General features: G+C 36.5%; 1 protein-coding gene across 2 annotated transcripts in view; it reads right to left on the bottom strand.

Moving 5' to 3' along the window:
* The window catches only part of ADTRP (androgen dependent TFPI regulating protein), a 104,487-nt gene extending 88,825 nt beyond the window's left edge, over nucleotides 1-15,662 (bottom strand). Inside the window, exon 1 of one of the 2 annotated variants that reach the window (XM_051970684.1) lies at nucleotides 15,469-15,662. In XM_051970684.1, the coding sequence (XP_051826644.1) occupies nucleotides 15,469-15,621 (153 nt within the window). In that variant the 5' untranslated portion in view covers nucleotides 15,622-15,662. The remainder of the gene's footprint in view (nucleotides 1-15,468) is intronic. The other variant, XM_051970685.1, reaches the window with a different exon arrangement.
* Nucleotides 15,663-16,161: the final 499 nt, after the last annotated feature.

Here is a 16,161-nt window from a genome sequence, read left to right as displayed (position 1 = left end):
GGAGACCTGAATTAAATTCTGATTTTACTGACCTTGGGCAGATTATTAAAATCCTGTGGGCTTCAGTTTTCATTATCTGAAAAATGAAAGGGCTGGACTAGATGTGCTGCTCCTTTCAGCTCTATTGATCCACTGGCGACGATGACACAAGAACAAGTATAGGGTAGCACAAGTTTAGAGCATCACAGAGAAGCGATTAAGTGATGTCCAAAATCATGTTAGTCTCTCTACTGCTGTGGAGGCTGATGGTAGTGATGTACCATTGATATAGTGTTACTGTTGTTGTGTTAAATCACTTCAGTTATGTCTGATTCGTGTCTGACTTTTCAAGACACATTGGGGGTTTTCTTGGCAGAGATACTATAGTGGTAGCTATTTCATTCTCCAGCTCATTTTACAGGTGAGGAAACTGAGGTAAACAGGGTGAAGTGACTTGCCCAGAGTCACACACATAATAAGGTTTTGAGGTCAGATTTAATTCAGTACTTTTTGACTTTGGGACCAGTGCTCTATCCTCTGCACCACTTCGTGTATATATAATACAGTCAATGTTTTATAATTATTCTGATCCATATGAGGGTGGCTTCTAGAGTATTTCCCCTGCCCTTCATTCACTTCAAGCCTAGGACTCAGAATTGTAGGGACAGACTAAAACCCAATGGAGTTTCATAACCTGGGAGCAAGAAAGCCATAAACTTGAGTTCTATGTTCTTTGGTTCCTTGTGTACTTATAACAAAGAAAGGCACCCCAAATTTCAATAGTATTTCCTAAAAAAGCAGTGAGTTATCTACATACGTCTAAACTCAGTTTTACCAAGAACCTGAATGTTTATGAACAAATTTTACTTTTATCAGCCTGAGAACCAGACAGGCCTGAGGAATGAGAAAATTGTGGACAACATGAATTAGGGCTTACTTTTACTGTTTGAGAGGACTAAAATAGAGATTGAATGAAGATCTCAGTCTTTGATAATGAAGCTATTACTTTGATACCATCAGGTCAGGGTTTGTTACCATTTTGATTAAATGCTTTGCTAAAGTAATGATGGTGATAGAAGTGATTCAATAGGGAACAGTTTGAAGGGAAGAATGGGAGCAGCTAGTGTGTAAGGCAAACAAGATGAATGATTACACACACATAAACATACATACACACACACACACATGCACTCCTAAACAAATCTGGTATCTGGTACCATACACAGCAACAGAATGGAAAGCTGGAAATAAATTAGCTTGAAAACCTGAGAGCAAGGTACTATAGAAAAAGTAATGGCTCTGGAGTCAGAGAACCTGAGTTCAAATTTAACAGCTAACATTTATTATCTGTATAGCATTGAGTAAATCACTTAAGGATCCTAAGCCTCAGTTTCTCTGATCTGTGAAATGAGGGGTTGAAAAAGTTGGCTTCCTCTGAGTTTCCTCCCAATTCTAAATCTATTATCCTGTGATCTTAAGACCAAGTTATTTATCTGATTCTTACAAAGTCTAGTATTGCTGACTGATGTCTGATACATTATTATAACAAGACCGTGGCAATATAAATTTTCCTTTGAGAAAAAATGTCCAAGATGATGGACTCCTTATTTACATTATAGCAAATAGAAGAAAAATCTAATACAAAAGTGTTCTTGGAGAAAATCTAGTCTAATTCCCTCCTTTTATAAATATGAAATTAAGGTTTAGAGACTTGAAGTAATTTATCCAACATCACACAACAGCAGGTGACAGAGCTGAGACCTGAAGTTGGATATTTTTAGCCTAAAGCCTTTTCTGTACCACCAGGCTTCTCCCATTATTATGAAATAGATCTCATCATCATGAGGTTTGAGCATGTCAATTTTTGCAAGTTTGACAGTCATCCCTCCAGCAATAATTCAGTTGAACAAACATTTGTTCAACAAACATTTATAGAGCATCTTCTATATACTAGATATAGAAATATAGAAATGAACAATACCATAGGTCCTGTCCTCAAGTAATTTATGATGTGTGTGTGTTTGTGCAGGGGGTGGGGGGGGGTGAAGGAATTGTAATACACACACACACATACAAAAGTTAACACAATTATAACAAATGATGATTAAGTACATAAGAGATCAAGCAGAGAGAAATAAGGACAGAAGAATCACTGCTGGATGCAAAGATCATTGCAAAAGTAAGCACCTGAGTCGTACCTTAAAGGAGAACATGTACAGAAAAGTCTGTGTAAAGCATGGGGATCAGCGTGCAGAACTTGGGTCAAGGAGGAAGATGGCACGATGAGAGTGAGCAATAGGGACTAGTCTGGTTCACCCAGAGCTTATGTTCACAGAGAAGATTAACTTGAAATGAGGCTGGAGGGTATTAAATTGCAGGAAAAGAAATTTGTCTCTTATTTAGTGTACAGCGGATAGACATTGAAGGTGGTTCACAATAGTGCAAAGGGCATATTGAAGCAGGTAGAGAATGAAGATATGGGAACCAGTTAGAAATATATTGGGGATGGGACCAACAAGACTTGTCAACTGTTTGAAAGCAAAGGCTTCAGAGGAAAGAAGTAGGCATTATAACACAAAGTGCAGGCAATTTAGGGTCAGAAAACCCAGAGTTGAATCTGGTATTTACTATCTGTAGGACTTAAGGCAAAGGTAATAGTGGCTAGAATGATGAGTAGGGAATCAGGAAGACCCTTAAAACACTTAAAACATTGAACACTTTTGACAACCAGCAATTCTCTTAACCTTCCTGTGCCTCATCTGTAAAATGAAGGGGTGGACTCAGTGACCTCCGAGAAATTCTTGCAGCTGTACATTTATGATTTTTTGATCCACTAAGTCAATTCACTGTTGCAATGCTCAGTTTCCTCATCTGTAAAGTGAGAGGACAAGATTGGATGATCTTTGGCTGGGAAAAATATGAGGCTGTTAACAGAAATATAGAAGTTAGGAGGAAAAGCATGATGAAGAACACTTAGATGAACATCAATGTGAAATAAGAGTCATATTGTCACTGGAGTATGTCACAGACTACCTAAACATAGAGAGAGGAAAGAGATGAGGAGTTTGGGAAATAGAGCACAAACTTGGCTTGTTAGAGTGATTGGGCACTGCATTTATCCAGACGTCTGCTGGAGTTCTCTCTGGCAAAAATAAAACAGTTAATAACTTCTTGATATGATCACTGACCATCTCATTCTTCAGAAGGTGAAGAAACCAAATAAGAATTGCTCTTTTAGATCTGGTTTTCATCAACAAAGAAGTAGTTATTTCTGGGATAGAAGGATAGGAAGAAGTGACTATTCCATCTTAAAATTTGTTCTAGAAAGAATGCTATAGTCTGACATAAATATAGGTTTTTGGAAAGCAAATTCTAAAGGATTGAGTATAGGTAAGTAAGATTCTGTGAGCTAAAACTTTATTAGGGAAGTAAACTCAGGAGGGATGAGGAAACTCTGAAGAATGAAATTCTGAGGAAACAAAAAGAAACCTTTCAAAATATGAGGAAATTACATGTATATGTGCATGTGGAGGAGAGTATAGGTAAAGAGAATAGTGCAAGTGTCAAGGGATACATTATCTACTTTAGATTTAAGAAATACCCAAAATGAAGTAAGAGCAGGTAATGGAAGATGAAGACCAAAGAATGGCATGGATTTGAAATTACTAACTCTCAGAATAAACTGAAGCTGAGAAGAGCACCAAATGGGTTTGTTTTTCTCTCTGTCTTTTGGGGGAAGGAGAAAGATCAAGGAAAGGAGAGGACTTGCTATTTAGGATAGATGTGGCTATGGTAATAAATGATGCAGAGAAAGCAGAAATCTCAATTATTATCTTGCTTCTGCCTTCTGATTAGGAAATTTATTTTTAGACTGGAAAATATGGAACAAAAATGGCTAATAAATTGATATACAAGATAAATAGGGAAGTTAACTTCCCAAGGGCATTCAAATCACAAGGACTAATTGAAGAAAGTAGTAAAGTACCAAATGATCTTTGAAAGATCTTGAAGAACTGAAAAGTGTCATAGGATTAAATAAAAGAAAAAAAAAATAATTGTTGGGCTTTGAGTTGCAGGCCAATGAAGTTTAATTCAATTCCTAATAAATTCTAAAATCAATTAATAAAAGGATGGTTAAAGAATTTTTAGAAAAGGAAGCAGTGACCACAGTTTGACTTTATCAGAAATATTTCCATTTCCTTTTTTTTTTTTGACAGAGTTAAAAAAAAAAAAAAAACTGTTAAATAAGGGGAATTCTGTTTACCCAGATTTCAGGAAAGCAATTTAAAAAAAAAATTTCATGTTATCTTTAGATTTAAAAAATTTTAGACTAGATCATAATACAGTTAGATAAAATTGGGTCACCTACCACCAGAAGTTTAAGTCTGAGTTGTAGACAGGACATGCAGGTAGAGAAATCCATCATAGAATACAAGAGTTCAGGAGAGGCCTTTGAGATGAAGGTATAAATGTGGGAGTTCTTTGCATAAAGGTTCAAATTGAAACTTTGGGCTTGAACAAATAGAGCCAAAGGACTAAGACTTTTGGGACACCCCATAAGGCATTTTGAATTTATAATGTAAAAAGCTAGATTTTCATATCAGGTTTTTCCTTTATTAATCTGTTGTGTTTTAAGGCACATGATTTGACCTGCAGTATATCAGATATTTACAAATGTTACACTGGAAGTGTTATGATATACTTAAGCCAAAAAGCATCAAAGATTGATTTGACTATAAGCCGTATCATAACAAGCTTCTTATAAAGTATTAAAAAACATCTGGTCTATAGACTTAATTTTTCCATTTTATCTGGGTGTTTGACCTTATGTAGACATAGATTAATTTTACTGATCCTAATTCTGGCTAGTTTTCTAAAATATTATTCTTATGTTGTATGAGCCATAAGACAGCTTAGTGTCGATAAAAGACATTTGAAGGATCAAGAGACATGTCTGAGACCCTTATTCCCTCCTTTCTTGCTCATGTACACACACACACACACACACACACACACACGTGTGTGTATATATGCACACATGTATAATATTTATATTACATACATATATATTAGAAATATCCTTTCTTCATAAAAAGAAAAATATCTTCATAACAGTTTCACATGTATCTGTGTAAGAGTTCATTTTTCCTCAAGCTTACTTACAAAAATAGAGAATGCTACTCTGGAAACTGCCAAAGGGGAATTTTCACCCTTGAAAGACTATAATGTGCTATTCTAGAGAGACTCACTGAGCTCATGGCAAACCATTGAAAAGTCAGTTGAGTCATGGAATCTGCTGGTGGTACTTATGAGACCTGGAATTGTCATCTCCAGCTGATAATTCTTTCCCTTTTGACATTACTCACTGACATTTATGTATGTTCACACTTATTCCATGTATGTATCTTGTATGTTCATAGATATATAAACATATTATTTACATGTACATGTATATATCTTATATGTATGTATCATTATTTATGTGGTATCTTCCCCATTAGCAGGGATTATTTCTATCTTTCTTTATATCCTCAGTCCTTATTATAATGCCTGACATATAGCAAGACTGAATTAATGCTTGTTGGTTGACTGAGTTGATTTTTATTTAAGCCAACAAATACTTCCATTTAACTAACATTTACTAAGTGCCAAGTAGGGACCAAGTCAAATGGATTTCATCCAGGAGCTAGTTCAGATGAATTTCTCAGTAGTCAGATTAAGAAAACTTATTTTATGAGTTGAACTGCAAATATTGTGTTCCCAATTTGATGGAACATTTATTAAGTGGCAAAGCACCAAGTATATACTAGGTAGCAGGGGAAGAAGCAGTTGAAAGATCATGTTTGTAAAGAGTTTTCAAATTTATAAAGGACTTTTCCCATAATAGCTTTGTGAGTTAAGTGGTGCAAGTATTATTACTTCTGATTAACAGATGAGGAAACTGAGGCTCTGGAAGGATGACTTGCCCATGATTACATAGGTAATAAATACATGATTCAGAATTCAAGCCCAGGTCTTCTAACTCCCAGTCAGGAAAATTATATATTTGTCTCTAAGAGAGAAATGACAGAGCCAGTTCCCAAGGAACTTAGAAATGAAACATATTTCCACAGACAATATAATGATGAAAGTTTAAAAGGTGGTCCCCTTTCCCAAACTTTCTGGGATCACATCAAGGAGGTCCAGAGAGAGGACATGCAAGCAGAGAAGTCCATCACAGAATACAAGACTGGAGTTCAGGAGAGGACTCTGATAGGGAGATATCAATGAACCTTTGTATAAAACGGTTCAAGTTGAAACTTTGGGCTTGAATAAGTAGAGTTAAGGGAGAAAGTATGGAGTAAAAAGAGAAAGAGGAAGAAAAAAGGGAGAGAAAGGGAGAGGGAAAATAGAGGAAGAAGAAGAAAAAGAGGAAGGAACAAAATTGTATGAATGATCAACTATGATAGATTTAGCTCTTCTCAGCAACACCAGGATTCAAGACAATTTCAAGGGACTTGTGATGGAAAATGCTATTCACATGTAGAGAAAGAACCATGGAAACTGAATGCAGATGAAGGCATACTAGTTTCACTTTGGGTTTTTTTTTTCTTTCTTCTGATTTTCCCTTTTATTTTGAGTCTTTTTTTTTGTTGTTTACTACATGACTAATGTGGAAATGTTTAATATAATGTTACATATATAGTCTATATCAGATTGCTTGCTACCTTGTGGAGTAGGGAGAGAAGAAAGGAAAGGAGAAAAAATTGGAGCTCAAAATCTTACAAAAATTGATGTTGAAAACTATCTTTCCATATAATTGTGAAAAAAAAACTATTAGGCAAAAAAAAAAAAAATAAAGCTGTGCTATACTGGAAAACGACTTGGATTTAGAATCAAGTGAACTGAGTATGCATGTCACCTCCTTTCGTTACAATCTCTATGACCTTTGACAATCAATTCATTTTCCTGTGTCTCAGTTTCCTATAAAACAAAGGGACTAAATTAAATGATCTCTAAGGCATCTCTAGCTCAAGATTTTGACTAGAACATTACAAATGTAGCTGAAGGAATCTGGGCCTGAACTTATACAAGTTTATAGCAGTCCAATGAACCAGTTCAATCAGACCAGGATTTTGAGGAGTTAATTAAAACGAATTAAAATCCATAGGGAAAATACATCCTTAGGGATATCTCTCAATTCCCAGTAATATTATAATAGCTACTAGCAGGGGCTTCTTGGCCATTATATTCCTAGAATTTAGTAGTTCCTAGCCATTTGGGAAGAGACGAAACTAATACAAGATCACTCTTGGATAGGTATGGAAGGAGTTTAGGAGATTTCTTGAGAAAAGAAAAAAGGGGAGATGTCAATAGTTCCATAGTAACACTCTGGTTCTCTCTTCAAGATTATAAGAAATGATTTATAAATGGACAAATAGAGCAGCGTGTGTCTATCCATTTTTTATAATACTATTGTATCAGAAGCTCTGAACAAACCTGGCTCTACCTTACATTTGCTTATCTATGTTATTTTTTAATCTTTTAAAATTTTTTTAAATTTTAAATTAATTTTTAAAAAAAACTGTTAAAGAATACAATTGCTAGATTTGATATTATTTTTCCTAAACACATATAATTCACTCAGTTCTTAAGTTGCATCTTGTCACTTTGTTTGAAGTATGAGGTACAATGGGAACCAAACACGAGAATGACCTTTCTGTAGCACAAGTCTGGGCACAATGTTAGATCCATTGTGAGAGGGCTGCTTTCTATCTGTTTCCATAAGCATGAGTTGCTTTACAGCTACATGTCTAAGTGCAATTGCTAAAAATGTGGGCCCTATTTTATAAAATCTGCCCTGTAGATGGTGTTGTCCCGGCAACAACTGTGACTGCCCTAATATGTTCAGGATGTTTTTTAATTATACCATATTGTCTCACTGAGAATAAAGTAAGGACAGCCTTGTCTTTCATGTACTCTTACCTTCTTAATGCTTAAAACTAGATAACTCATAATAAAAGAGAATACAGGACTGATTTACTCTCCAGACCAAACCTCACAATTTCAAGAGAAATACCCTTAATAAAAACTCAGGGTACAAATAACCTGATGGAGAATATTCTAATAATCAGAAGGAAAAACAAATAAAACCATAAAGCAAACCCAAAACATTGCTGGAAAATATTGTAACATGAAGGAAAAAGCCAGATAGAAGAGACTTTGACATACCACCTAGAGATCATCAGAAAGAAACACCAGGATGACTTAAGAAAGAGAAAAAAATAGATTTAAAAAAATTAGGAATGAGTTTAGGTCAGAAATTAGATTCTATTTATAGGATTTTAAAAAATACAAATAGCAGACCAGGAAAAAATGAAGAAAGGAAAGAGATGTGAATAAATTTGGAACACAATTCTCTTCTGGCTCCCAGATTTAAAATGAGAATAAGAAAATAAGAATTTAAAATAAGAAAAACAATGAATAGGGCTCGAGGGTGTTTGAGGAGGCTGAAACTACTCTAACACATGGTGACTAGTTAAGCATTTGGCTAGGGCTACCTTGATTTTCCCTCTTCAGGAAGAGGCCTCCTCCCCAGCCTCTGAAAGCCACATGTTCATTTGTAGTACAAGCGTAACCATGGTGAGATGAGTAAGCACACCCTGGGTTGTTTCCCTCTATCCCAATCATAGCCCTCCACTTTGGATGGGAAGGAAACATGTTCCTCAGATTTTCCTATTTTCTCCATCATCAATAATTTCATCTCTCCCGAAAATTTGCCAATCATCACACATGCACATTGCTCCACTTGCATCTGCAAGATGCTGACACGCTAACCTCGTGTACAGAATGCTGCTGTTATGTTTTCTACTGATCTTTATCAGCGTTGCCATGTCAGAGCCATCATCAGGGATGAATATTTATTTGGTACCCCCAGGGAAGCTCCGAGCTGGTGAGGAGAGGGGAGTACCTTGCCAATACAAATACGCAGAGACATAATACCTGAAGTAAAACGCTAGTCAGTGCCCTACTTCTTGGCTAATTGAAAGTCAGTGTAGTGAAATTTATGAGTCTGCTGTGAGTCAGGACCAGGTTCCTGAAGGAAGAAGATTTTAAGTTTTTATTGACTCTCTGTGCTGGGCAAGAATCTGCCTATATATGCTATACAATAGAGTGATTAATGAGTTGTTTCTATATAGAACAAGTTGGAGTGGGGGAAACTGGAAAACATTACAATAAAATGACATAAATCATTCCAGTAGGAGCTATCTTTAGAACAAATGTTGCCATCATTTCAATTTCTCTTGTCAATCTTGATCTGCCCAAGGAAGGTGGAGCAAATTGTTTCTTCTCATTCAAAGCTTGTTCAAAATTGCTTTCCTCAGAATTTCTTACTGTAATCGGTTTTATGTCTTCTCTAGTTCTAGCTATGGTCAAGGACTCCTTTGTGCCTTTCCTTCTGCCCCTTCCTCAGACTGATCTGAGCAGATGTTCTTGAAAGTTGTAAGTGATCCTTCGGCTATATTGCAATTAACAAACTTGCTACCTGGAATATATTTCAGTGGACAATTATTTGGAGGGGGGGGAAGCAAGGAATAGTGAGGATAGCAATTAAAAATTCATAACTAAGAGATATATATTACACACACACACACACACACACACACACACACACACACACACACATATCTTCCACAAAATCTTGAAACAGTATAATCTTTGTCCTGGAAGAGAATTTAAGATGTCACTGAGTCCCTCTATTCCCTTGCATTCAAGTAGTATCCTAACTAAAACAGTGGAGAAAGATGAACACATTCTCTTAGCTACTCATATAAAATTCCTAATTGAGAATCATAGCTCTGGTCTTATATGAATAAGATTCCATCTTGGAGGCTTTTCATAAGTCATTGTCTTTGACTCTTACCTCCCCTACTCAGAGTTTCCCCCCAAACCATCAGAATTCAATGTATATCTAGGTTCCACAGGAGAAAAAAGTAATTCAATTCCCACACAAGCACTCAAGCTACTGATATATTGAACACAGGACAAGCTTTATTTAACCAGACAAGAATGCAAATCCGAAAGGACTCTCATCCAAGTCTATTAACAATCAAAATTACTTTCATTCTCAATTGAGCTTCTAACCTTCCCATAAATCTATCCACTTTTCTAGGTATATCATAGAATCTAGACTTTTTTATAAGGGATAAGATATTGGGGTTGCTAGGGATTCAAAAACCCACCCCTCACATAAATCCCATCCACTACAAGGGAAGACTCCACTCCTCCAGATTTATAGTACTTAAAGGAATACCTTGTTTTATTGATCTTCACTTTATTGAGCTTCATAGGTATTGAGGGTTTTTAATTTAAAACAAATTGAAAGATTGTGACAACCCTGAGTCAAGCAAGTCTATGAGCACCATTTTTCCAACAACATATATACACATAGTGTCTTTGTATCACATTTTGGTAATTCTCACAAATATTTCAAACTTTTTCATTATCTTTTATGGTGATTTGTGATCAGTGATATTTGGTGTTACTATTATAATTGTTTTGGAGTGCCACAAATTGCCTCCTATAAGGTGGCAAAGTTAATCAACAACAGTATATGTGTTCTGATTGCTCCATTGACCCAACCTACTATTTCATATCTCTTTCTCTCTCTTCAGGTTTTCCAGTTTTCAGAGACAAAACTATACTGAAATTAGGTTAATTAATAGCTCAACAATGTCTTTTAAGTGTTCAAGTGAAAGGAAGAGTCAACTGATGACACAAATTTCATTGCTGTCTCATTTTAAGAATTTACCACAGTCAACTCCACCACTGCTGTGAGAGATGTTCTCCCTTCTCCTCCAATTGTAGTAATTGAAGCACTGGGGGGAAGGAGTTAAGGCTATATCATTCATATATACATACATACATACATACATATATATATATATATATATATATATAGAAGGAAAGAGGAAAAGAAGGAAGGAGGGAAGGAAGGGAAGAGGGAAAAAAGAAAGAAAGGAAGGAACGGGGAAAGAAAGGAGGAAGGGAGAAAGGACAAAAGAAAGGGAGGAACACAGGAGTGAGGGAGAGAGGGGAAAAAGGAGAAAGGGAAGGAGGAAGGGAAGAAAGGAAAAAAAGAGATGTGTTTCCAACTGACCAATTCAGTTGGATCCCCAGTGAGGCTGTTCTACTTGCAGAGGTATCATGTAAGACGGGTGAAAGATGAGAGTTATTAAAGGCATCTGAATGAGAAAAGTGAGGAAAAGGGGAGAAGAAGGAGCCATGATAAATAGTCTCAATTTTTTTTTCTGTAAAATTTAAGACAAAGTTCTCAGCTGAGAGAGCTGGGGAGGGGAAGCCATGGGAGATTTGAGGAGGAATGAAAAGGTTTGGAAGAGTGACTGTGAAAAAGTGGGACAATGAGTTGATAAGGGATGGTTGGAAGAACTGCCTAACAGTAGTGAGGAGTCCGTTGAGAATGGGTGACATAAGTTTGTAATGAATTCAGACAAAATAGTTGCATAAATTTCTCCATCTTCATTAAGTTGCATATATATAGGAGTGAAGGTGGCAAATGGTGGGATGATCCAAGGCTGAGACTTGGCTAAGCATAATTATGAGAGAACAGTATATGACTGAAATGGTTCAAAAAGGTGACAAGATGGGGAGAAGAGGAGAAAGTGACTACTGCAAGGGATATGGCCTAGGAGAAACTTAAGAGGTCAAAAAATTGGAGGTCATAATGCAGATCCAGAGTAAAGATTTTTAAGGGAAGGCAAAGGGAAAGATGAAAAGCCAATAGATTATGACTAGATAAAGGTATTTTAGAAATCTTGAGCATAGAAGTGGTACATTTACAGGTGATGGCAAGGTCAAAAAATATTAGCTCTCTCTCTCTTTCTCTCTCTCTCTCTCTCTCTCTCTCTCTCTCTCTCTCTCTCTCTCTCTCTCTCTCTCTCTCTCTTTCTCTCCTCCTTCAATTATTCACTTCCAATGAGTTAATTCCCCATCTTACCTCACCAATGCACAAAGATGGTCATATTTGTATCTATTTGCTTTATATCTAAAATGGGGCTAGAGAAAGAAATGGCAAATAACACTCCAGTATCCACTTATCAAGAAAACCTTATAGAAGTCTATGAAGTTACAAAGAGTCAGATGTGATTGAACTGCCAAATAACAATTAATGTGTAACAACTCTTAAAGGTATTATCTAGGAAAGGAGTTTAGATAGAGGACAGAAGATCAAGGAGAATCCTTTTGGGAGCACATACATTAAGACTTGGGTAGGAACAACTATGTGATACAGTAGAGCACTGGCCCTGGAGATAAGAGGACCTACGGGCAAATCCAGTCTTACACACTTACTAGCTATGTGACTCTGGAGAAGTCACTTAAATTCCCAAACCTACAAACAAACAAAAATAAAACAAGAATTTGACTAAGGAATGAGAAGCCAGAAAAGGAGACATAGGAGTGGTTAAAGTTTTAAGAGGAAAAACAAAGAGACTATACTACCCTTGAATCAGAGAAAAAATAAAATATCTTCTGAAGGCAGAAGATAGGAATGTAAAAAAAAAAAAAGAAAAAATTGGTGGAGTTGATGATTAGAGTATCATTTGTACTTGAAACACTGTATTAGGTGTTGGTATTTCATCTACGGAGCCTATAAATAAGTTCATTAGAGTTACAAATGTGTACAATAGATTGCTAAAGACTGAGCATAGAGTGTATATAGGAGAAATTGAGGCATTAGAAGTAGAGGAATTTTTAAGGGAGTTAAGTAATGAAGAGAAGAGAAATGAAATGATAATTATTAAATAGAGTTGTTAAGATTTAAACTTGTTAGATGACTTATGTAAAAGAGAGATTGAAAGTGAATGGAAGAGAATGATTGCTGAGGCTAAATCTTAGAGGAGATGCAAAAGATTGGTTTTGTAATATGGAAATGGGGAACTGAAGGACTTCATTAGCTGAGGTCAATCTACTCAATTCCTTGAGGATGAGCATCTATTATTTTAAATAGTATTTTATTTTTTCAAATACATACAAAGATAATTTTCAACATTCACCTTTGCAAGACTTTGTGTTCCAATTTTTTCTCCCTCTCCTTCCTTCTCCCCAAGACAGCAAGCACTCTAATACAGATTAAATACATGCAGTTCTTCTAAACATATTTTCATATTCATCATAATGCACAAAAAAATCAGATCAAAAGAAAAAAAAAAACATGAGAAAGAAAATACAAACAAAGCAAACAATAACAACAAAGGTGAAAATACTATGCTTTGATCCACATTCATTCTCCACACCTCTCTCTGAATGCAGATCACACATCCTTTACATTCTTCTTATCACCTAGCATCTAGTCTTGAACATGTATCATGTTCAATTCTGTATGTGTTTAATAAATATTTGTGAAGTTGTTGGAGATGAACAAAAAAATCATAGAATGGCAAATTATTATGAAGTGCTAAATTGTGTAGTACACTGTTAACAAGAACTACGGAATTTCAAAAATGCCTCGTGTTGGCAACTGTGAGGAGATAGCCCTGAGAAAAGAAGAATTTTCTCGTTAGAATTTTCCCATTCAGCAAATAGGGTGGGGCCATATGAAGACTTGAATAACAAGGGTTTGGATTTGATCCAGTAGACAGGAGGGAGCCCCTGTAGGTCCTTGAGCAAGGAAATGGCAAGAATAAAGCAGTTAAAGCATTATAATAGATGAGGTTAGCCTCAATATTTGGGATAGGTTAGAACAGAGAGGGAGCAGGAGACAAAAAGACTGGTTTGGAGTCTAATGCAATAGGTGTGACATAATAAGGGGTGGGACCTCAGCCATGGAGCCAGCCAAATGGACTTGGGTGGTGCTACTGGGAAAAGAGAAAAAGGAATAAAGCCAAGAGAAGTCTGCAGAAAACAATAGGGTGTCCTGACTGATTGGATAAGAGAAAGGGAAAGAGAGTTACCAAAGCTTAATGGCTCAACTAATGGAAAGGGATAAGGACCTAGTTTGGAGTTACAGTGAGTTTTTGGACATGTTGAGTTTGACTTACTAGAGAAACCTCCAAACTAGAACTAGAATTAAATCTGAACGCCAGTCCTAGTCCCTTTCCCTCCATCTTCTATTCCCCATTCTCAAAAATACAACATGACAGATGCATGTTGCTTAGTTTTCTACTGTGTGTTGCTGTAGTTCTATAAAAACAATGTGGTTTTTTTGAGCAAATTCTGTGATTAAATCAAGCAGCAGCTTTGATATTTACAAACACATTGCAGCTGCATTCAAAATGCAATCTGCCAAGCCCCTCAGGAATCTAAAGGACTTTCCTCATCCAAGACAAGCTCTTCCAATTGGGATGTCACCTCTAGGGCCTTTGGATCAGAAATCCTCCTACTTCCCTTCACTTGGAAATTTCATGCTACATTTTCTTTGGCAAAACAAAACTTTCTGAAAATCTTCTCTTCCTAAATTGGCAGCAGGATTAACTAAGGCTCTAAACTTTGCTCCCATGTCCCAAACTAAGATAAAATGTGAACCTTGTTAAAATCCTTTGTGAGGTGCTCCAGAATTCCTTGCCGTGCTATAGTGAAGAGAATAATTATTTGTTTACCCAGGCACTGTGCTAAATTCTTTACAAATATTATCTCATTTGAGACTTAACCACAGCCTTTCAAGATAACTGCTATTATCCCCATTTTACAGTTGAGTAAACTGAGGTGGATAGAAATTAAATAATTTGCCCAAAGTTTGAGAGTTAATTCCCCACCATAATCTTCTGGCTTCTTCTTCCTTTTAAAATTTATACTTATAAAGCATTGAATATTCATTCAGGGTTTACTCCTCAGAATATTGTATGGTCAGGTGACAAAAAAAGGGGGGGGGGATTGATTTTCACATATATAATTTTAAAAAGCATTTTTGTTGTTGTTGCTCAGAAGGTCTACCCTTTCAGTTGGAAACCGAGTCTATAAAAATGGAAGTGAGAGCTGAATTTGGCAAATTGTGTTTGTCGTTTCCAAGGTAAATTTGCTATTCTCTGCATGCTGAAAAATGGCATGTTTCCTCCATTCAAAATTACACTTCCTACACAACATACGTTGCCCTTGTCATCAACTTCCTTGGTACCCTGGAAAAGCTAAAAAGTCTGCTGCAGAGAATGGAACTCCTTCCTGCACAGAGGATGAGAATGATGACGTCATCACTGACGTTTAACTGCCTCCCTGGTGGGATCATCAGAGAAAAATTCTGGGTCAGAATCTCTCCAGAAGACCTCTTGACATTTGACTTGCCCAGACGCCCCACAGACACTGCCCCTGAGTTACTTGCAGCACATTGTTTAGGAAAACAGAATGCCAAAAGTCTCAAGCAATGGAAAAAAAAGGAATATTCAAATAATGGAGCTTTTTTTTCTTCTAAAAACAAAAGTTTTCTGTCTGGAGGCACAGATGGTAGAAAAGCAAATAGACAGATTGGTCCCTGGTGCAGCACAGACTTAGACTTACCAGATTCAGCACTGTCAAGTATTTCCACTGGCCTCCATACGGGAACATTTGTGATAATTGCTTCTCTCCTTCTTGGAAGGAGAAATAACAGTTGATGAAAATATACCAGCCCCAAACAAGAAAGTGGTATACGCACACAGACACTCTTGCCATGGCTTAGCTCAGACCAAGGGACTCGAAGCAGTTTTTCTGTTCATTCTAGAACCTGGCATTTAAAACTCCAAGCCCTGCTCTGTGCTCAGTAAAACTACCACCTCCACCCACTCCAGAGGACGGGGAATTTCAACACAGCTGAACTTTGCTTCCTTTTCTAGTACTCTTTCCCTAATAAACTTAGAGACTGGTTTACAGCTGGGTTAACACTACCTAAATCCATTCAGAATTATGCCAGATCAGTTTCAGGTTTACATAAATTTGAATTTTCTTTTCTTTTTTTCTTTTTCCTCAAGAAAGTGAGAAATTCTTTAAAGACTCGGTTATAACTGAACTTTGCACCCATTGGGAGGAGAGGCAGAAGTAGCTTTTTCACTGGCCTTTTTACCCAAATTGGATATTATCATCCATACTGTAGTGACAGGTTTCATCAGGTTTTATTTTTCTTCTGCATTGTCCACTGACAAATTGTCCCAAGACATTGAAAAAAAAAATGTTCATCAGCCCCATAAACAAGAAAATAAGAGAATGAGGGCAGCA

The sequence above is a fragment of the Antechinus flavipes genome, chromosome 1 (genome assembly GCF_016432865.1).
Source record: "Antechinus flavipes isolate AdamAnt ecotype Samford, QLD, Australia chromosome 1, AdamAnt_v2, whole genome shotgun sequence".
Taxonomy (NCBI): domain Eukaryota; kingdom Metazoa; phylum Chordata; class Mammalia; order Dasyuromorphia; family Dasyuridae; genus Antechinus; species Antechinus flavipes.
The sequence above is the reverse complement of the archived record's forward strand: the minus strand, read 5'-3'. Positions and strand labels throughout refer to the sequence as shown.